Source organism: Homarus americanus, unplaced genomic scaffold (assembly GCF_018991925.1).
Source record: "Homarus americanus isolate GMGI-L3 unplaced genomic scaffold, GMGI_Hamer_2.0 scaffold31037, whole genome shotgun sequence".
NCBI classification, from domain to species: Eukaryota; Metazoa; Arthropoda; class Malacostraca; order Decapoda; family Nephropidae; genus Homarus; species Homarus americanus.
In genome coordinates this window covers 5,441,106-5,462,987 of record NW_024722227.1, presented here as the reverse complement: position 1 = coordinate 5,462,987, position 21,882 = coordinate 5,441,106, and the positions used below count along the sequence as shown (strand labels likewise).

Sequence of the window (21,882 nt, the reverse complement as noted above, 5' to 3'; positions counted from 1 at the left end):
CAGCTCACCGAAAATTGCCTAAATTTAACAAAAAAGGTAGAAAAGTACACTTACTTTGAGGTGTGTATGTAGAAGGCTCCTGGATGATGATGATGATGGGAATTAGAATGGGGGTGGAGGAGAAGGGAGAAGAGAAGGCATTGGGGTGAAATGAAGTCACCCCATGGCACCATTTCACCCATAAAATTTTAGTTCTCTTGGTGTAATTCAAGATTATTTTCTTTAAATCAACACTGCACTGCGTTATATATTGTCAATATGTAAAATAAATTTCAAAATGACCAATAATTTGCTTGGAAACACAGAAAAACAGCGTTTAGTTGAAGAGGGTCTCAAGCAAGATGTTACCTCCACTGAAAACAGAGAGAGACTAACGCCTGTCTGGTGTGTTAACACGCTGGATGGCACGCCAGAAACTAGTTTCTTTACCTTCAATTATGTTCAATAATTGTTAAAATGACTAAAAAAGTTAATATTAAACTTTTAAAATTATTGAATAGTATAAATTTCTTGATATTTACTAAAATAGTAAGGAATTTAAGCCCTAAAACCGATTACTGTATTGGCGGACTACTACTACAGCTGGTGGACCATGAAATGTAAGCGAAAACATGTTGAAGTCGGCTCGTAAAAAACTCGTTAATCGAGGGATTGCTCGTTAACCGAAGTTAAGAATCTTATGGAAGGTAAATCGTGAACCGAAATCTCATTAACCGAGGCGCTCGTTAACCGAGGGATCACTGTATATTGACCCTCTAGAAACTTCCCTGGCAGCGCCGAGGGAGGGAGATAAAGGGACAGTGTTGTTTTGACAGCGAGCGCTCGTGGTCACTTCCGCATTTATCGGCCATTTTCTGCTTGCCATTGTGTCCGGGATGGCCAGTAATGCATATATTTACTGATTATAATACTTATTTCCAATAAATAATTAATTTATAATATTTTATTTGCATTATTTTTCACAAAAAGTGCTCGGCGACAGACACGCAGTCTGTCACCAGGCTGTCTGGCTGTTTTTGTGCTTGGTAGAGCAAGTAATGCATAGAAATAATTATCAGAATAATAATTTCACAAATAAATACATATACAACATAATCATAGTATTATTTTCCAGTAATACTACTACACTAATTTTAGCAGTATTACTTTGATACAACATGATAAAATGGACAAACTACTCTCCATGGTGACAGGCTAATGCGTACTAACCACACTGAGCCCAGCTCACCCATGCTACCCTGCGTGTGGCGTGACCACCAAATAGTCATGCTGGAATCTGATAACCCGCCCTGGGCATTTAAACAGTGGCAGGAAAAGGCTTGAGTTCCCTAACGTCACCTGGGGTGTAGGGGTTAAGTACCACTTCCTTGGAATTATTTATAATTTCAGAAAAAGATGTCAATCGTTAGAATAACAGCAATGATAAAATATCATTTAATAATGTATTGTGAAGTGAGTAGTAAACCTAAATGGGTACTGATTTTGAGCACCTTCAATGTATTTTATTGCAGCATGTTGTCACTTGGATATAACAAAGAAGTTATTTTTTGGTTGTAAGTTGCATGCAATCCATGGATGTCATTGGAAATTTTAATTTTTGAAAGTACTGTATTGGGAGAATAGTAAGTGGGAAGTTTCTTTAATGATGCTAAGTGGGTCAGTTTCTTGAAAGGCAGATGGTGATTTCACTTAAAATGAAAAGGCTGAAAGTTTTTATAATTTTATAAACTGGATAGACCTATGGGATTTATTAAGTACAATTTGCTGCTATTGAGTTCTTATCTAAGGATTTTGTTTTTTCATTATGACAATTTCCCAAGATTATGACCATGTTTTGGGAAATTAAAGCCCGTATCATTGGTAATAAGATTTAAATTAAGTTGCACTGGTGATTAATTATTTTTGGGATTAGAATCAGCGTATAGATATTATGGAACTATTTGTTCGTACTTAAAATTGATTGTCAACATACTGGTTATACAAGTACTGTACTGTATATTAGATACTGGCTGCTACAGTAAACATGTATTAGGAATGATACATATACAGTACAGTTCAAGAGATGGTCTTTAGTTTTATTCCCCTCCCTCTGTCGGTAGTTGGGGCTGCCATCGTTGGGTCTCCTCTCGACTCCAATGGAAGTGGGTGCTCTGGATTTCTTCTTGAGTGATCGAAGCTACATTCTTGGGCATCTGCCAACCCAAGCTGATGTGACCGTTCGTGAGGCTTTGAACCAATCTCCTCCCCCACACTTTACTCATGCCTCACGCTGGTACCGTCACGTAGAGAGTTTTGGGCATAACGAGAGACTGAATTTCCCTGGAGAGAGAAGATCACTGGAGCAGCTAACTGGTGGTAGACAAAAGGTGTAATTTCAGATTTGAAGTTCCTCGGTGAGAGAGGAGAATTTTAGGGCAAGTCAGGATGGTGTCAGTAGAAGTTATGGTACTACAGTGCTTATCAAGCTTGAGGCATCTCGTTTATGTCTTGGAATTATTAGTTGATATAGTAAAATACTTCTAGAAATATAAATATTAGTCATCATATACAAGTGAAGAACTCTTGAATTCAATTGCAAAAATACCAAGATATAATAAATGGAATTCTGGGATACCATTCTAGAAGTGCCCTGCTTTAGCAGCCTGTCCTACAGTACAGCAAGTCACTGATTTACATTGGCAATGTGGTCCTAGAAAATGCAATGTACATTGGACCAGCATAAATTGGACACATTTTTTCTATTGAATTTGTTCTAATTGGGGTTTGCATTCCAAGGCCAAATTTTGGGATCTTAACCTAATTTAAACTTCACTTGACTAGATATTAGAGACAAATTAACACAGAACACACTGAAATGCACTTAAATAAACAGCTTACCCAAGATTACATTAAGTAATTGTGGGGATTATCACTTCATATTCCCTGATTGGTCAATAAAGTCACTTGAAGTAGGCTCGGTGACTTGGGGTGTGGCATTCCCAGTTTGAATGCTCAGCTGGCAATTATACCATAGGACTTTGATTCTGGCTTGCATTTTGAATGTTTTTAGAGTTCTTCACAGTAAAAAAAAATTTTAAATTGGATTGTCATGACTTATTGTATATATGAAATTGTTCCCAATTTCATTGACAGTTTATTGAAACGACACTAATAGGCCTGATGTAAATCGGCAACTTGCTGTGCTCCAGATTTGTGACAGATAATTACCCAGTATAGATTTTCACCATCAGTTTGTCTGTATTATAATTGCATGTACAGGATATAAGATAAAAGATTTGCAACTATTTACTGACTGCTGCATGTTCTGCCTCCAATGTTATCAGAGTTTAAGAGATTATTTTATTTATATACAGGCATGCCTCTTAAAATGTTACTTTGTTATAACACTCATTATTTTAGAGTATAAGTACTGTACAGTGATCCCTCGGTTAACGAGCGCCTCGGTTAACGAGATTTCGGTAAATGAGTTACCTCCCATAAGATTCTTAACTTCGGTTAACAAGTTTCTTACGAGCCGACCTCAACATGTTTTTGCTTGCACTTGGTGGTCAACCAGCTGTATTATTAGTCCGCCAATACAGTAATCGGTTTTAGGGCTTAAATTCCTTACTATTTTAGTAAATATCAAGAAGTTTATACTATTCAATAATTTTAAAAGTTTAGTATTAATTTTTTTTGTCATTTTAACAATTATTGAACATAATTGAAGGTAAAGTCACTAGTTTTATGCGCGCCATCCAGCCTTTTAACACACCAAACAAGCGTTAGTCTCTCTCTATTTTCAGTGGAGGTAACATCTTGCTTGTGACTCTCTTCAACTAAACGCTTTTTTTCTGTGTTTACAAGCAAATTATTGGTCATTTTGAAATTTATTTTACATATTGACAATATATAGTGCAGTGCAGTGTTATTTTAAAGAAAATACTCTTTACTTACATCTACAGTAGTTTAAACTTAAAAGATCACGTGTTGACATTGTTTGAATCCAGCATGGGGCCAAAGAGATCAAGAAAAGCGATTTCAATCCAAACCAAGCAGGAAATTATAAAAAAAACATGAATAAGGCATTAGAACAAATGCGCTATGCAAAGAATATGGCATGTCGACATTAACTGTGTCGACAATTCTTGCACAGAAAGACAAATTTAAAGAAGTGAAAGTGAGAGACAAATCTACCAAAGTGTTTAAAAGTAGATCCCTAATTGCAGAAACTGAGAGGTTACTTCTCATCTGGATTAGGGAAAAACAGATGAAAGGTGATTCAGTTTCTACTGAATTCATTTGTAAAAGACCCAGGGAGATATATGAACATTTAAAGACAGATCAACCTGGTTCTTCAGGCACAGAATTTGAAGATTTTCGGGCCAGCAAAGGCTGGTTCGAAAAATTTAAGAAAAGAAGTGTCATTTTCAGTGTTGTTAGGATTGGTGAAGCTGCTAGTGCTGATAAGGAAGGGGCAGCAAAGTTTTTAGTGGAATTTAAAGAACTGATGGAAGAAGAAAATTATCTTCCACAGCAAGTGTTCAATGTGGATGAAACTGGGCTGTTCTGGAAAAAGATACCCAAAAGAACATTCATCACCAGAGATGAAGCCTCTTTACCTGGGCATAAACCCATGAAAGACCGTCTCACTCTATTGCTTGGTGCCAATGCTTCAGGGGATTTCCGACTGAAGCCTATGCTTGTCTACCACTCTGAAAACCCCAGGGTGTTCAAGCAACAGAAAGTGGTAAGAACAAAGCTTGGAGTTTATTGGAAGTCCAACCGTAAGGCATGGGTGACAAGACAGCTCTTTAATGAATGGGCTGTTGATGTGTTTTGCCCTTCTGTCAAGAACTACCTAACCACCAATAAACTCTCTTTAAAGGCTCTTCTCCTCATGGATAATGCTCCTGGTCATGACCCTGAATTTGTCAGAAATTTGGAGTATCAATTTGACTTTGTGAAAGTGTTGTTTTCGCCTCCCAACACTACATCAATCATACAGCCAATGGACCAGAATGTGATCAACAACTTCAAGAAGTTGTACATGAATAAAATGTTTAGGAGGTGTCATCAGGCAACTTCCAATGATCCTGAACTAACACTGAAACAGTTCTGGAAGACACAATTCAACATCCTGGAGGCTGTAAAATTGATTGTGTCATCATGGCAAGAAGTCTCCACTAGATCCCTCAATTCTTCATGGAAAGCACTGTGGCCATCAGCAGTCCATGGTTTTGAGGGATTTGAGGGAGAAACAGAGTTGGATCAGGAGATTGTGTCCATTGGTCAGTCATTGGGCCTTGAAGTGGAAGAGGATGATGTCGAAGAGCTTGTGATGTCTCATGAGGAGGAACTTACTCCTGATGACTTGAAGCAACTGGATGAGATGTTAAAGGCTGACAGTGGTGAGGAGGAAATTGAAAGTGATAACCATATGTCAACTAAAGAGTTGAAAGGTGTGTTTTACCACTGGGAGAAGTTCAGGGAACTGGCTTCAAAGATGTGGAAAAAAATGAACTAACTTTGTGTCATGTTGAGGACTCAATGGTCTCCTTCTTTAAACATAAGTTAATAGTGAGGAGGAGAGATACCCCACAGACCACAATTGACACTTTCTTCAGTAAAATGCAGAGGGAACAAGATGCTATCCCTCAGCCTTCCACTTCAAAAAGGAGAGAGGATGATGCTAGCCCTCAGCCTTCCACTTCAAGAAGGAGAGAGGATGTTTATGGTGGAGAAAATGTCAGTCCAGAGGTTTGACATTTTCATGGAAGGTGACTCACCTTCCAAGCAGCAGTAAAATGCTTCTCCTCCACCTCCACTTCCTTCTCTTCTCCCTTCTCCACCTCCCACTTCAAATTCACATCAGCATCATCATCTAGGAGCCTTCTACATACACACCTCAAGGCAAGTGTCAATTTCAAAAAAAATATTTGAATTTAGGCAATTTTCGGTGAGCTGGAACCAATTACCCAAAAACCCATTGAAACAATGGTTTCGGTTAACGAGATTTTTGGCTAACGAGCAACCTGCTGGAACGGATTGTGCTCGTTAACCGAGGGACCACTGTATATCTTTGCTAAAATATAGAATTATTAAAATCTACATAATGGTACAAAAGATCTGCTCGTTACCAAGTGGCATATAACGTACTTGTCTTTTTCACGACATATATACATATATATATGTAGATAGATAGATGTTGAGATAGATAGATAGATTTAGTTAGTTAGTATATATTTTTTTTCTTTCTTTCTCCATTAGCCCATAAAGCGCTAATGAGCTTTACGGCCCCATAAGCTTGATGAACAGGCTTTGTGTGAAATATAACAGTCTAGGACTGCTTTTAGTGTCCTAGTGGTCTAGAGGTAATGTTCCCCGGTCACACACTTAAGATCGTGAGTTCGTGTCGTGGTGGGGTTAGGTTGTTGATTATATGTAGAAGTCCGAGCGCTTTATGGGCTAATGAAATATATATGGAACCTCGTGTTTCGAAGCCGGATTTGGCAAAACGTTACTCTGATCACTTACGAGGCACGGGTAGTCCCCTATTCGAGGTTCACAGCGCCATAAGCTCAATGAACAGTGAAATACTGTATAACAAAGTCTAGGACTGCTTTTAGTGTCCTAGTGGTCTAGAGGTAACATTCCCCGGTCACACACATAAGATCGTGGGTTCGAGTCCTGGCGGGATGAGGTTGTATATATATATATATATATATATATATATATATATATATATATATATATATATATATAATGGAAAAGTGAAAGTAGTCTCTGAATATAAAACCTGCTACTCCAGAATGCTAAAGTAGAAACTAGTATCCATTTTAAGTGGACCACGACTCGCGGAATCACATTGTCATTGCAACTTAGGATTGTACAAACCACTATACAGTATTTTATTTTTGTAAAAAATTAAGTGTTGGTACATGCCACATTAATTTGCACTAAAAAGATGATGGACTTCAATTCGTCTTCCTCATCCAATATATCAGCATTTTGACACTACGTGGTGGTTTCTCCTTGAAGGTCTTCTTACATATTTGAGTGCTACATAATAAACAGGGCAGGAATTGTGTTTCTTAAGAGTGACCATCTACTATGTTAGTTTTTTATGCATGGAGACATCTCTTCTACAGTAGTAATGACTTCATGTATCAGAAAGGAGATAGTATGAGTTAAAGCTTTATTTTCCCTCTTTTTTTTTGTAGGAACAATAATATACTGTTTATACCTTAGGTACACCTCCTGCCTTCTGATTACTTATAAAGACAAAAAAAATAAGATAGTCTTCAACTTTGTCAAGGTGAAATGGTCTGGATGGAAGATTTAATTGTGTAAAATAGTTTTTAACTTGAAGGTGTTGACACGATTTGCACACATGAATTATTTTTTATTTTGTCTGCAATCCAGAAGTCAGGAAGGAACCGTTTACAATACAGTATTTTGAAAAGTTCTTAAAAGGGCATTAGAAGAGACAAAGGGAAAGAAAAGCACCTTTAGCCATAATTCTATTATTTCAGTGGAAATATACTGTACAGTACAGGTAAACCTCGAGATATGATACCCCGATCAGCGATATTCCGCTTTAACAAAGGTCATAAATTAAGACCATCTCGAGAGCTACCGGTATATACTATAAAAATATCGATATCCATCGAATGACCATCGATATCCATTGTTTTTGTTTTTTTTATCTCTAGTGCAAACTATGGGTTGTATATACAGTACTCAAATTAATTGTGGTCTTGCAAGGATTCCAGCAATGCCATTTATATTTTTCTATGTCAAGTCTGACATTTTATAAGGAAACAATATTTAACCCTATGTACGATGCATCTCTCCCGTCACTTGTAAGCCTACCCACATGCCACCACAAGGCCAACCCATGCACTACAGCCGCATTTGGTTCTTTGTGAATCATATACCCGCCATTGCATGGCTCCACGATTAACAGCCAGCATTGTACATTGTACTTATCTTGTTTTCTTTTCTTTTTTATAATTTAAGCAGTGTTGGCCGCTTTCATTGTTTTTACATTATCATTTGTTCTGTTTTTGTGACAAGTGCTTTTGTTCTGTTCTTGTGACTGAAGTGAGCAGTGTAACTTTGAAAATGTCTGGAAAGGCCAAGGCATCCAAGACAACAGTGAAGCAGCATGAGACTCCCCAGTGACTGTGTGAGAGAGTGATGTCCACCTACAAGAGTCCCCTTAGCCTCGAAGTGGAAATAATAATAATAATAATAATAATAATAATAATAATAATTAACGGTTTATTGAAAAAATTCTGCAGCCCGAAGGCTGAAAATATACATTGGACATAAATGACTTATTACATACATTGGTGGTTTAACAAAAGCCTTCATTAGAGAAAGGTAAAGGAACATACAGTGAACATACAGATTAATGTAGGTGTTGAACAGCAAACTCGTAGTGTAGTAACTCCCTCCCAGATGGTGTTAGGAGGAACTCACGTGGTGTAGTAGTTCCCTCAGATGGTGTTATGAGGGACCTGGCGTGGTGTAGTAATTCCCTCGCAGATGGTGTTATGAGGGGCCTCACGTGGTGTAGTAATTCCCTCACAGATGGTGTGATGAGGGACTTGACGTGGTGTAGTAATTCCCTCACATATGGTGTTATGAGGGACATGTGGTGTAGTAATTCCCTCACAGATGGTGTTATATGAGTGAGGTTTGGTCTTAGGCCTTCCTATCGTAGACGGATTAACACATCGCTGGTTGTTGTTGGGTCTCACGGGCCGTTATCACTGGGTACCTGGGACCTCACTGTGTGAAGGTTAACTTGGGTACGACTGTTACTGTTGAGTTGTTCTCACTGACTTAAGCACTGTTCACCACTGTTCACCTCTGTTTAACACTGGTTCCGTTCCTTTCCTGAATGAAATTGTAATTTCTGGCGAGAACTTGTTGATATTCCGGTGGGGAGGAGGGTTCAGGGGAGGGGGTTGGTATGGGCCAACTTAACAGTTGACCTGACTGCTCCGAGAGGAGCGCCAGGTACGTCTTGACCCTTCGGTAGTGATCATGCTTATTCTTCACGATGAGGAGTGTTATATTGTTTTGCGCTGATAGTAGTATTGTAGGAATTGTTTTGTCAGCGATACATGTGTGTTAAGGGACTAGCTCCCTATCTACGATAATTCACCTAGCGATATGTTTTTTTAGGAACCTAACCCCATCGTATCTCGAAGTTTACCTGTATGTTTTATTTTGTCATTTGTATATACAGTACAAAGAAAATTTTCTTCGTGGATGGTTTATTTGTTTGGTCTTTTAGTATAAAAAGGATATCATGCTCTTACTCAATGCTTTTTCTTGTTTCCAGGGATTGGTAGCTAATGAAACTTTAGGTTATTTCATGGCGCGGATCCAGCAGTACCTCCTCAAGATTGGTGTCAATCCTAAGAAACTACGATTCCGGCAGCATTTAAGTAATGAGATGGCTCATTATGCATGTGACTGTTGGGATGCAGAGTGTCTTACCTCTTATGGTTGGATTGAATGTGTTGGGTGTGCAGACAGAAGTGCCTATGATCTCACCCAGCACACCAAAGGATCTAGTAAGTTGCTATAATTCTTGTGTTATTTCATGTGTGTATATTAGCACTAATACACATTGAAAGTTTGAGTAAGGATGTCATATGGTCATGGACTAGGTTCTACACATGGTCAGTTGATTGAAGTGTTCTTGCTTGGTGCCTCTGCCCTTTCCTGCCAAGATGCAGGAAGATAATTGTCCATAGAATTGCACAACATTCTAGACCTCTGGGGTTTTTCCACCACCATTGGTTTGATTTTGTGGGTTCCAGCAGCATTGGCACACAACAGCACTTGACACATGCTGGCCCTTTTTTTTATGGGGATTAGCCCACCTGGGCACAGCTTGCCAACCCACATTGAGGCTTGGGGGGGAGAAAAAAAATTTAACCATACAGTATATAAACAGAAATGGAAAAAATAAAACAGCTCAAGAGTCCAGGGGTGCTGCTCTCAGGTCTTCATACAACAATGTTGTTAAGCAGAGACTTCAGATAGAGGCCTGTCTCATCCACTTTATAAATTTCATACATTCTATATGTCATTCTCATGGTTGAATTATTGCAGTTCCTCTCTGAATGGCTGGACACTTGCCACATCAGCACTAACACTCTCGCCAGCCACACACTTGTTGGTTATCCCATGCCTCCTATAGAACTTAGAACCACTCAAAGCTCCCTCAGAAGTCAGGCATTTCCAGCAGGGTGTCAAATCGATATGCGGCATCATGGAGCTCAATGCCATGAACTGGAACAACACTGGCACGTTGCTGCTTGTACCAGTCATACACCACATTAACAACTTCCTCATATTTCAAGCTTCCCACACAAGTATGGGTGAAGCTACCTTCCTCTCCTGTGCCTTGCATAGCTTTCTGTTCTTGCCTCCTCAGCTTTCCTTTGGCATATTTCACATCATAAATGGCTGACATGCCTACTCCATACTTCTCCATTAACACTTTCACAGGCACATTCTTTTCAAGTTTGTTTAGAATGTCTAAATTTTCCTTTATGGACAGTCTTTTTGTTGGGCCTCTCCTCGACCCATTAGTGCCACAGGTTTTTTCTGTAGCTTGTGGCATAGTACATGTGCAGTAAAGTACAGTACACTAAACTACAGTATGCAAACACTGTCCACTCTATGCACAGTACTGTACATACAGTGCTCACACTTACTGAATGTAAATTAACAATATACTGTAATTCCTGTTTATGATTTATCACTATTCTTGGCTGATTTTATCCTGGTACAGTAATGTACAGTATTTCACAACACAAATCTTATGCAAAAAACAGAAGTGAGCAAGGGAACAATCTTGTACAATTGCAATGGACTATGAACTAAGCACATTATGATACTAGGGTTTGAGGAGATAGGCTGGTAGATGAATCAGCTAATCACAAGCATCTCATGCAGTCAGCTGACAGCATTAGCAAATTGCAGCTCATGAACCTATGACCTAAGTTACCCAGGCAGCTAACCTACCAATTCGTCCTTGTGTCAGAACACGGTGCAGTCTCAAATATTTGTTTGAATGTCTGTAATGGAGAGATTATCTCAGAATTTTCAGGAAAGTGGAAAGTAGAGAGAATTTTTCCTGGAATGCTCAAAACAAATTCTGGGGAATGGAGAATTCTGGGGATCAAATATTCCAGCTAATGGAGAAATTAATGTAGTGTTCTCATTTTACCTACGATTTGTGCACCCACTCCAACCCTTTTATTCAAAACAATAATTTCCATAGATGTAATTATTGTTAGGTGCTCTATATTCATTGTTGTTACCTTCGTCAATATTTTTTCTAGTCATGGTGTTTCTGTAAACTTACAGGTGTAAAAATGTGTGTGGAACGCCTCCTTAAGGAACCCCAAATGGTTGACTCTGTTGTTGCTGTGACAGACAAGGGAGCTATAGGCAAAGCTTTCAAAAAGGATGCAAAAGCTGTGCAGGAAGCATTAGCATCTTTGTCTTCTGAGGAATCAGAGAAGATGGATAAAGCCCTTAGTGAAAATGGGTAGGTATTATTTTTATGTAGATACAGTTGGATCACATTGTTTTCCCCCAAACATGATGAAAATTGCCAATGAGTATCTGAGTAAGTTGTGAAGCTCCTTTCTTATCATCAAAATAACATTTAATGTCTCTTCTAGTTAAGAACGATAGGCTGTAGTTGTAATGTTTCATGGATGTGTTTGTGCACGTATTCATGAGGGGGAGAGATTATGTCATTGTTTGACCGAATGTTCATAGTCGGCACATTCACTGCTCCCATTTACCTAATGAAGTAATTTTTTTTAAAGTTGAGGATAGCAGAGAAGTGTGTTGGCAATACAGGTTGTACCTCTCTAGTCCGGCATTCTGTGGTCCGGAAACTCCCGTGGTCCGGAACGATTTTAGTTTGTCCAATAGGTAGATAGGCAGCTTTTTTTTTTTTTTTTTTTTCTTATCTGAATTATTATTATTATTACAGGAGTATTAAATTTTTGCCCCTCAGGCCCCAATGTGGGTCAGTGACCTATTCCCGGGTGGGCTAATCCCCTTAAAAAAAAAAAAAGTCGCAGGAAATTAAGGTTTGTTTACATCCGGCAGTTCGGCTGCTCTCTCTCTCTGCTTGTCTATACAGAGTACAACATTTAACCCTTCAATATATATGAGCAGTAAATAAGTGTTGCTTTCATATTCTTATGTAGAGTAATGACGATATGTTTTCACATGTGCGCACTTACATACGAGCAGTCTCACTTTTTTTTTTACCATTAATGGTTAGCTACTTATATTGTTCCATTTATTAACATTAAATAACATTACAGGTACTTCAAACAACCATATTAATTTTTTTACATTAATTTTACTACAGCTACAATCAGGGTCTTATTTTCTTCAGTTTTATATGTAGAACCAATCAGTCACTGGTTTTGTAAGCTTTAACAAAAACAATGCCGGCAGCCGTCTCGTCTCCTCGTGTGTTTTAATATTCCACGTATTATTAATAAATTGTATTGTTAATTTTGCACACACAAACATTAATTCAATAAAAACAAATTCAGAAACATTAATTAAAATATATATGAACAGTAAATAAGTGTTGCTTTCATATTCTTATGTAAAGTAATGACGATATGTTTTCACGTGTGCGCACTTACATACGCGATCTCTCTTTTTTTCTTTACCATTATCGTTAGCTACTTCTATTGTTCCATTTATTAACATTAAATAACATTACTTAAAACCACCATATTAATTTTACTATAGCTACAACCAGGGTCTTATTTTCTTCAGTTTTATATGTAGAACCAGTCAGTCACTGGTTTTGTAATCAACAAAAACAATGCGGTCTCATTTCCTCGTGTTTTAATATTCTACGTATTATTAATGAATTGTAGTGCTCATTTTGCACTCACAAACATTAATTCAATCAAAAAGACTTTCAGTAATAAACAATAATGAATCTTTTGTACATAAGAGAAATGACGCTGTTTACACGATTGTGCACATCTGAACGTTGGTGGGCCGTTCAAACCCGTCAAAATTCGATTTCCGCTGTCAAAATTTTTAAATGTGTTGTTTTTTTGTGTTTTCAAATAGAAAACGTTGAATCAAAAACTCGCAAAATTTGAGAAGCTACTGTACGACATTTAACCCTTCAATATGTCTTCAAAGAGACCATGAAACAGAGAAAGTGGTGCTAGTGCTTCCAAGCGTAAGCACAAGTCACTATCTATCCAGGAAAAGGGTGAATTTCCATGGTCCGGCACCGGTCAGGTCCTGAGGTTGCCTGACTAGAGAGGTACAGCCTGTACTTGTACAGTGGAGTCTCGATATTTTACAAAATATGAATTTGAGTTGCAAATTCACGGGAGGCAGGGCAGACACCTATGACCTCATAAATACAATACCTGTATTATGCAATTTTACCATAATTCCCATACTATTTAGGTTCATTTTGTACCTGGTTAATAAAACATTATCGTAAAGTAATAATTTTTCACAAAAATTCCCAAACTCAACCCCAGATGAGTTATGTGGTACTGTATTAAATTTCTGATTCTTTGTTGACAGTGTTGTTACAGGAGAGGGAGAATATGCAAGTTATAGAGGAGTGGATAAAGCACTTTACATTTTTATTGAACATTATATTGTTTCAGAGAGTATGAGCTGAATGGTTACAAACTGTCACGAGCAATGGTTCCTAGCTTTAAAAAAGAGCAAAAGAAGGTCCACGTTGAAGAAGTTGTCCCAAGCGTGATAGAACCTTCATTTGGTGTAGGCCGTGTCTTTTATGCTCTCTTGGAACATTCTTTTAGGTTTGTAACTGCCCTGGTCTTTTATTTTGTTAGATGCAAGATTAGATATGATATCAGGATCTTATTAAAGGAATTATTAATATGTAGGAAGGGATACTGTATTGGAAAAGTTGATTCTTCATGGTGTATCCTTTGCCAGACTGCCACTTGGGATAATACTTGGAAAATAATATAATGTACAGTACAAAAAAAAATAGGACGTGGGTAGAAGTTAGTAGAATATTACTGATATGAGCAAGGTAATATTTTATTTTTTTTTTACTTTATTTTTTAAACAATAGTTCCTGTGAAAAAATATACAGTAAATCCTTCCAATATCCGTACAGTATTTACAAAGTTAAACATCAATATTTCATGGCTAAAGTCTATTGTTCACCTTTAGAGTCCGTGAGGATGATGACAAACGAACTTTCTTCTCACTACCACCAGTTGTGGCACCAATTAAAGTGTCAGTGTTACCACTTTCTAGCAAGCAGGACTTTGTTCCATTTACCGACAAATTGGGTAAGTTTTTATTCTTCCTTATATCTGCTTCAGGGTCTGCTATGGATACTTGGAGTGGCTTATACAGGATATTTGTGGACTAAGTGGCTACTGGGTGTGCTCTAGCTGGTGCATACACAAATGACCAAACTGTCCGTTAACAGATATTGGGGTTTCACTCTTAAGTTTTATGCTCAGGTTTTGAATTATTTTAGGAATTGTACATCAGTACCACATGCTTTTGTGGCTGAATACAGTGGTTCCTCGGTTAACGAATTACTTTCCATAAGAATCTTCAATTCGGTTAACAAAAAAAATTTTGATTAACGAAATCCTTACGAAAATCACGTTTTGTTTTGAACATCAGCTGATAAGCTGAGGGGGTACTCAGCCAATTCAGTAATCTCTTCTATGTTTACATTCGTTTCCAATGGAGTAAATATCAAGGAAATTGTGCACTTTAATATTTGTGCATTTTTTTATACAGTATTAAAATTATTGGTCATTCTTAAATTTAGCCATCCAAGCTCTGTCTACATAAAGTTTTTCAACTGTTATATTTGGCTCATGTATTGAAACTCATTTACATGCACACACTCTCCTAAGGGCAAAGCTGAACTGTACATGTAATCAAAATAATGTACAAAATGATTACTAAAATTTTTGTCTAGTGCAAACTATGGCATGTTTACATTCAAATTAATCACTATCTTATAAGAATTCCAGCAATGTAAATTATATTCTCCCCGGTCACTTCTATGACATTTTATGAGCAAAAAACAAAAATTCAACTAAACGACATAAATAAACAAATAAATACTTCACCAGACCTTCGCTAACTGTCAAACATGTCACTGTCACCCCTCCCTCCCTCCCTCCTTCCTCCCATCAAAGGTTTGGTGGTTATACAGTAGGCTTTAAGTTTATATCTTACGGTATATATTATCACAGACAAAAGTTGGGAGAATATAATTTGCATTACTGGAATCCTTGCAAGACAGCGAATAATTTGAATATACCGTAAACGTCATATATTTTGTACAAGATAAAAATTTTTGCTCTCTAATAAAATTCTTAAATTAAATCTAAAATTTCTATGTCTAATGCAAATTATAGCTTGTTTATATTCAAATTAATCACTATCTTATAAGAATTCCAGCAATGTAAATTATATTCTCCCCGGTCATTTCTATGCAATTTTATGAGCAAAAAACAAAAACTCAACTAAACGACATAAATAAACAAATAAATACTTCACCAGACCTTCGGCGCTAACTGTCAAAGTACACCTCACCTCCCGCTCTTCCCCCCCCACGCTCCCTCCCTCTTTCCCCTCCTCTACCCCATCTGCCCAGGCAGGGTTTTAGGTTTACAGATTTTATCTTTTATATTTTATCTCAGACTAAAGTTAGGAGAATGTAATTTGCATTGCTGGAATCCTTGCAAGACAGCGAATAATTTGAATAAATTTGAATATAAACATCATATATTTTGCACAAAAGATAAAAATTAATCACCTGTATCACAGTACAGTAGTGATTTAAGAGTAAGAGTGTATATGTATATATATATATATATCCTGTATAGTGATTTAAGGGCGATTTCGGGGATTTTTAGGAGTGTTTCTGACCTTATGCGTTTTTGGCTTTACTTTGTATATACTTTTCTGTGAGCTGGAACCAATTATCCAATATCCCATTGAAACAATGGTTTCGGTTTACGAATGACCCTCTGGAACGAATAGAGTTTGTTAACCGAGTGACCACTGTAGTTCTTGTTCATCTGAGGGAGACTTCTTTTGAAATTGGTAAAGATTATTGAAAAGTTTCAGGATGAAAATCATGATTCACCATTTTGTACATGATTTGTTGACTTGGCAAGGGATTTAAACCCAAAACTTTGATAGTCTCATGGATAGTTAAGGTTTTGAATAATAATGTTTATGTTCACCAGATTTTTTTCAATTTAAGAATACCGTATAGTAAGTTCATTTATTCTCTGAAGTACCTTGACATGCTGCTTGTACTGTCCCTAAAAAAATAGTCTGTTGTACTTGGATGGGGGGTGGGGTCACTGAATTTCAGAATGAACACTGTGACTTTTGTTGTATTGGTAGGGTTGTCCAAATCCTTCGTCTGTTGTCATATTTTCTCAACACACTTTTGTATAAATAGAATTTTGAGAAACAGTGCTATCCATTTCAGGCAGATGAAGTAAGAATTTTAAGTTAATGATTAATTTTTGTTTTTATTGAGTACAATAAATTAACACTGGGCATTTCAAAGATTTATGTGTAACTTTGGTGGATACCACTTTTAATTCTTAAATTTTTCAACAGCTGATGCTCTCACTGAACTGAATCTCCCAGTGAGGGTGGATGACTCAACTGGCTCCATTGGACGACGATATGCTCGAACAGATGAAATAGCTATTCCATTTGGTGTCACAGTTGACTTTGACACAGTTAATAATACACCTCACACAGTAACTCTCAGAGAAAGAGATAGTACAGAGCAAGTTAGAATGCCGGTGAGTTTGTTATATATTTTTGTTATTATGCGATATTTACCACATGATTTTGAATGTTCCCTTGCATAAGAGATTGGAGTGAACTAACTACATACCTGGAAATTAGAAGATTAGGGGTGGGTTTTAATATGTATAGGTGTATACTTGATTTTGCCAACTTTGTTTTGTGAAAATTTTCTAGGTTATAATTATATTGTACGACCTTATGGTAGGCTAGATGACAGAGATACAGGAAAGCCTCCGTTAACGACAGTTCTACTAATGACGATTTATATTTAAGACCCAATTTAGGACCCAATTCAATTTACGTCATTGTTTTTTCGTATTTACGACGAAAATAGAAAAATAAAAATAAAATATATATTTTCATATAAATAATAACTAAATCCCGATATGTATTTAAAAAAAAAACACGCCTTGCACACAGAGGCTGCTGGGCTTGTGAGTGGTGACGTCAGCATCACTAGTATAAACAGTCGCAGCTTGGCGGGACCTTTGTTTTCACCCATTTGATCAGGAAAAGGAGAAAGATGTTCTCGTGTTTCTTATGGAATTTTTGCATCCCTAATCAACATGAGCAAGAGAGCAAGTGATGGTAGTGCTGGTTCAAAAGCTAAAAGAAAGTGTATAAGATTAGCTGAGAAACTAGAGGTGTTAAAACGATATGAAAAAGGTGAGAGGTGTGTGGATATTATATGGAGCAAGCAATGAACATATTTTCTGAAGTGGGTCCATTAACAGAACGAAGCATTAAAACTAACATGGACGTGAAAAATGCAAATGACGTACTTTTTATTACAAAAATATACCTTGAAAATTCCTGTGCGTCTTCCAGGACGCGAGTTGATAGTTGTAGCAGAGGTTTTCTTAGGGTCAACTGAAATCAGCCCCTTACAAAGACTGTTACTTCATTACATTACTTAACAATTACAAGTATTCTCTATACAGTACTATAAAACTATTGATTTAACTAATATTGTTGATATACAGGTATTGCAAAAAAAATAAAAATAAACCCTTGCTGCTGTGTGGTTTGTTTACTAATGGCAGTGGTGCCCCAGCGCCATCTATTGAGGAATTGCTAAAGGTTGTCTGCTGGTCTCAAAGCGCAGGAATGTTTGTTTCTTTATACGTAGACTCTCATATTTGGACACCTATTTACAGTAGGCTTTCACATTTGTATACCCATTTAGACTGTAAAAAACCCAGAAAATTAAAATTTTCCAAATATAAATTCAACTTAGTCATCCAAGTAAAAACACACACAACAACATTGGCTGTCCTTGTGTTTTCAACTTTACCACCACTGGTGGGTAGAATTTTTTTTTTTAATTCAGAAACATTAATTAAAACATATATGAACAGTAAGTAAGTGTTGCTTTCATATTCTTGTGTAGAATAATGACGATATGTTTACACATGTGCTCACTTACATACGCGATCTCACTTTTTTCTTTATCATTAATGATTGGCTACTTCTACTGTTCCATTTATTAACATTAAATAACATTATTTAAAACAATCATATTAATTTTACTGCAGCTACAACCGGGGTCTTATTTTCTTCAGTTTTATAATTATGTAGAACCAATCAGTCACTGGTTTTGTAAACGAGTTTTTTTTTTTTACTTTTATTCATTTATTTTTTTAATAAAGATTTTTTTTGTTTTATTTAGACGTTGATATACATGTTTACATTTGCTTACCTTCTACTGTTGGAAAATATTTCCAGTTGTTGTCATACCGACAAAAACAAGAGAAAGAATGTAAACACTACAGCCCCCTAGATGCAGAGGTGACCAGGTGTATAAAATGAGTGCTGTATTAAAGATTTCATCTTATACAGAATTTTTTTTTAAACGATGAAAATGACAACTGATAAGCAGTTCTAAGTGATGATATTCAAAGAGGTGTGTGTACTTGTGCGAAAAGGGCTGTATAATTATCAAGCAACGGTTTCACTGGTGCCGGTAGTAGGCAGCTACCAAACAGGGAGGTACTACTGCCTGGGAAGATATTGGTAGACCCTGCTGCCATATGGCATCACGAAAATTGTGATCAAGTCCCAGGTTGCTGATTTGACTTTCTGCCTCATTTACACACAATTGCAGGGTCTCAATTGTTTCTCTTAATTTGACAACACAACATACATATACAGTGGGGTATGCTATAACGAATCTAATTGGTTCTAGAACCTTGTTCGTTATAGCATTCGTTCGTTATAGGATTAATCCGTTCCAGGCCCCCAAATACAACCACTTGACACTGAAAAATATAATATTGTAAAAATTGTAAAAAAAGTGCATAAATATGCATCTAAACCCCTGAAATAAAGAATATCATTAATATTTGTAATAAAAAACTAAATTAGAAAAAAAAAAAAATTAAATAATGTTCGTTGTAGGAGTTTCGTTCGTTATAGCATTCTCAATTTTATAGGTAAAACCGTTCGTTATAGGAATATTCGTAGTAGGATCCGTTCGTTATAGCATACCCCACTGTATTGTTTCTCACTCTTGATTTTTTTTTTCTTTTTGGTTCTTTATTATTATTACATTTTTGCCCCCTAGGCCCCGATGTGGGTCAGTGACCTGTGCCCAGGTGGGCTAATACCCGTAAAAAAAAAAAAAAAATAGAATTTCATTTCCTCCAAAATCAAGGTGGGTCTTCCAAGCTGATAAATACGTTAATGAGAAAAGGTAGCAGCTGTGAAAGGTTTTCAACAGCTTTATTATTCAAAGGCCTAAACCATCAAGTTCAGCATCATAAGCAGATTCAGCAACAACTTTAGGTTCAGTAACAGTTTCAGCAACAGCTATAACATCTTTATGGAAAGCTACAGCTTCAGCCAGAGTTGAACCTGATGATTTCATCATCTGAGTAAAAACTCACACAATATTCATTGGCTGTCCTTATGTTTTAGACTTTACCACCATTTGTGAGTAGAATTTTTGTTTTGCATTCGTAAGTATTATTTAAAACATATGAGCAGTAAATAAGTGTTGCTTTCATATTCTTATGTAGAGAAATGACGCTATGTTTCCTCGAGTGCTCACGTACTTATACGTTGGTGCTCCCAATCTGTCTCGCTTTATTTCTTTACCATTAGTGCTTAGCTGCTTCTATTGTTCCACTTATTAACATTAAATAACATTACTTAAAACATATACCTGTACACCTATATATTTTTTTCATTAATTTTACTACAGCTACAACCAGGGTCTTATTTTCTTCAGTTTCTTGTGCAGAACCATCGTACCGGATGTAAACACTTTACGAAAACAATGGCGTCCCATCTCCTCTTGGGTGATCTTATTATTATTTGTTTATATTGTATAAGGTGCATTCATAAACATTATTTAAAGAATATGGGAAAAGAGGGTAAAAAGTCACACAAAAGATAGGAAAAGGTCAGATTTTGGAATGCATCTCACCATTATTGTTTTATTTTAATGGTAATTAATGATTCACTATATGATGAGTCAACATACACTGCAATATTGGAGGACACATTGCCGTCATTATTCGAGGCTTTACTGTATTACCAGACAAAAAAGGTTGGGGAAACTGTGTACTTGAGTGGTTGGAGAAATAGTGTGAACTGAATAAATTTCATACAGCAGATTATTGATGTGTTCATATCTGTAATGTTACAAGCATGTTTAGCATAGTGCACTTAAGCAATTTTTATTAGAGCTAGACACATCACTGTACTATAATTTTCCATAACCATGCTTTTCTATTATAATTTTCAGGTCTAGGTAATTTGTTATATCTGATTGGGGTTTTTAAAAAAAGCTAGTATTTACTGCAAAGTTGATACCTGTACGTGTATTATCTTTCATGTGACCATGAATTTGCCAGATTATTGGCTGTATCCAATAGTACTATAGTGTAATTTAAGGGTAGAAAGGGATAAAACAAAAAGTGGAAGTATTCACTCATACTTGCTCATATCCTCAACTCTAGCTTACACTTACAGTATACCTGTAATACAAACTGTAAAAAAAAGAAAAAAAATGGGGAGGAGCTGGGTCATACAAGATTGGAAGTTTCACTACAAACTTAGTTGATTTGTCAAAGATGTGACAATGTAGGAATAATTATCTGAAGATAATTTTAATATCTTGTAACTGCTAATAATGGTCTTTACTTAGCTCTCCTGATTCTTTATATCTGTTTTAATCTAGAGTAATTAAATATTACTGTCATTTTGTTTCATTTTCAGATTGATGAAGTTCCACTAACAGTGAAGAAATTAGCTGATGGTAAAATACTTTGGAAGGAAGTAACAGATAAATGGCCAAAGTTTGTTGCACAAGAAACTACCAAATAAGAAGTGGACCCCAAATCTGCCATGATTTAAAGAATAATAAAATTCCCCGTGAATAATTCAGTTTTATATTTATTGATTAAAGAAAAGTCATTATGTGAATAAACAAAACTCAAATACAAATGTAATTTTCTTAACACTGTAATTAATTAAAAGCTGCTAAGGGGCTAAGCTTTCAGAACAGTGATAATGTATTGGAAATTAGTAGAATGAATTTGTGAAAGATAACTTGGCTGGACACAGTTGTCAGTGAGGGAAATAAGAAATCCTTTAGAACATAGTTAAGAAATATAATTTCTTGTCATTTCCAACAAAGTCCAAGTTTAGGCAGCTTAGCTTTTATTTTAGAAATTTGCTTCTTAGGTTTTGATGATTTTGAAAAAACTATTTTGAACTCAATTTTATACATTTTCTGCAGTAAATAACAAATGAATTGTCAACAAACTGCCTTTTATTTTGACCCGAATGATTTGAGCAGAAACCAATTATATTTGTATTTTATTTTTTGTATGATTTACTGAAGCACAGTTGATTGGACATAATGACTTTCCTGCATACAGCATTTTTCTGCTATGATGCAAGGTAACTGCTCAGATTCTTATTGTTCTACAGCTAGTGGGTTACCTACTCACCCCTTGGCAGAATACTATTCCATTGAAGGCTTTAACCATCAGCAAGTGCACC

The 21,882-nt window shown here is 36.4% G+C and overlaps 1 protein-coding gene across 2 annotated transcripts in view; it reads left to right on the top strand.

The window, feature by feature from the left end:
• Positions 1-21,642, top strand: part of LOC121862329 (glycine--tRNA ligase-like) — a 52,573-nt gene extending 30,931 nt beyond the window's left edge. Inside the window, exons 10-16 of one of the 2 annotated variants that reach the window (XM_042360522.1) lie at positions 2,100-2,366; positions 9,338-9,572; positions 11,380-11,563; positions 13,695-13,853; positions 14,236-14,357; positions 16,675-16,865; positions 21,094-21,642. In XM_042360522.1, coding sequence (XP_042216456.1) covers positions 2,100-2,366; positions 9,338-9,572; positions 11,380-11,563; positions 13,695-13,853; positions 14,236-14,357; positions 16,675-16,865; positions 21,094-21,201 — 1,266 coding nt within the window. In that variant the 3' untranslated portion in view covers positions 21,202-21,642. The remainder of the gene's footprint in view (positions 1-2,099; positions 2,367-9,337; positions 9,573-11,379; positions 11,564-13,694; positions 13,854-14,235; positions 14,358-16,674; positions 16,866-21,093) is intronic. The other variant, XM_042360523.1, reaches the window with a different exon arrangement.
• Positions 21,643-21,882: the final 240 nt, after the last annotated feature.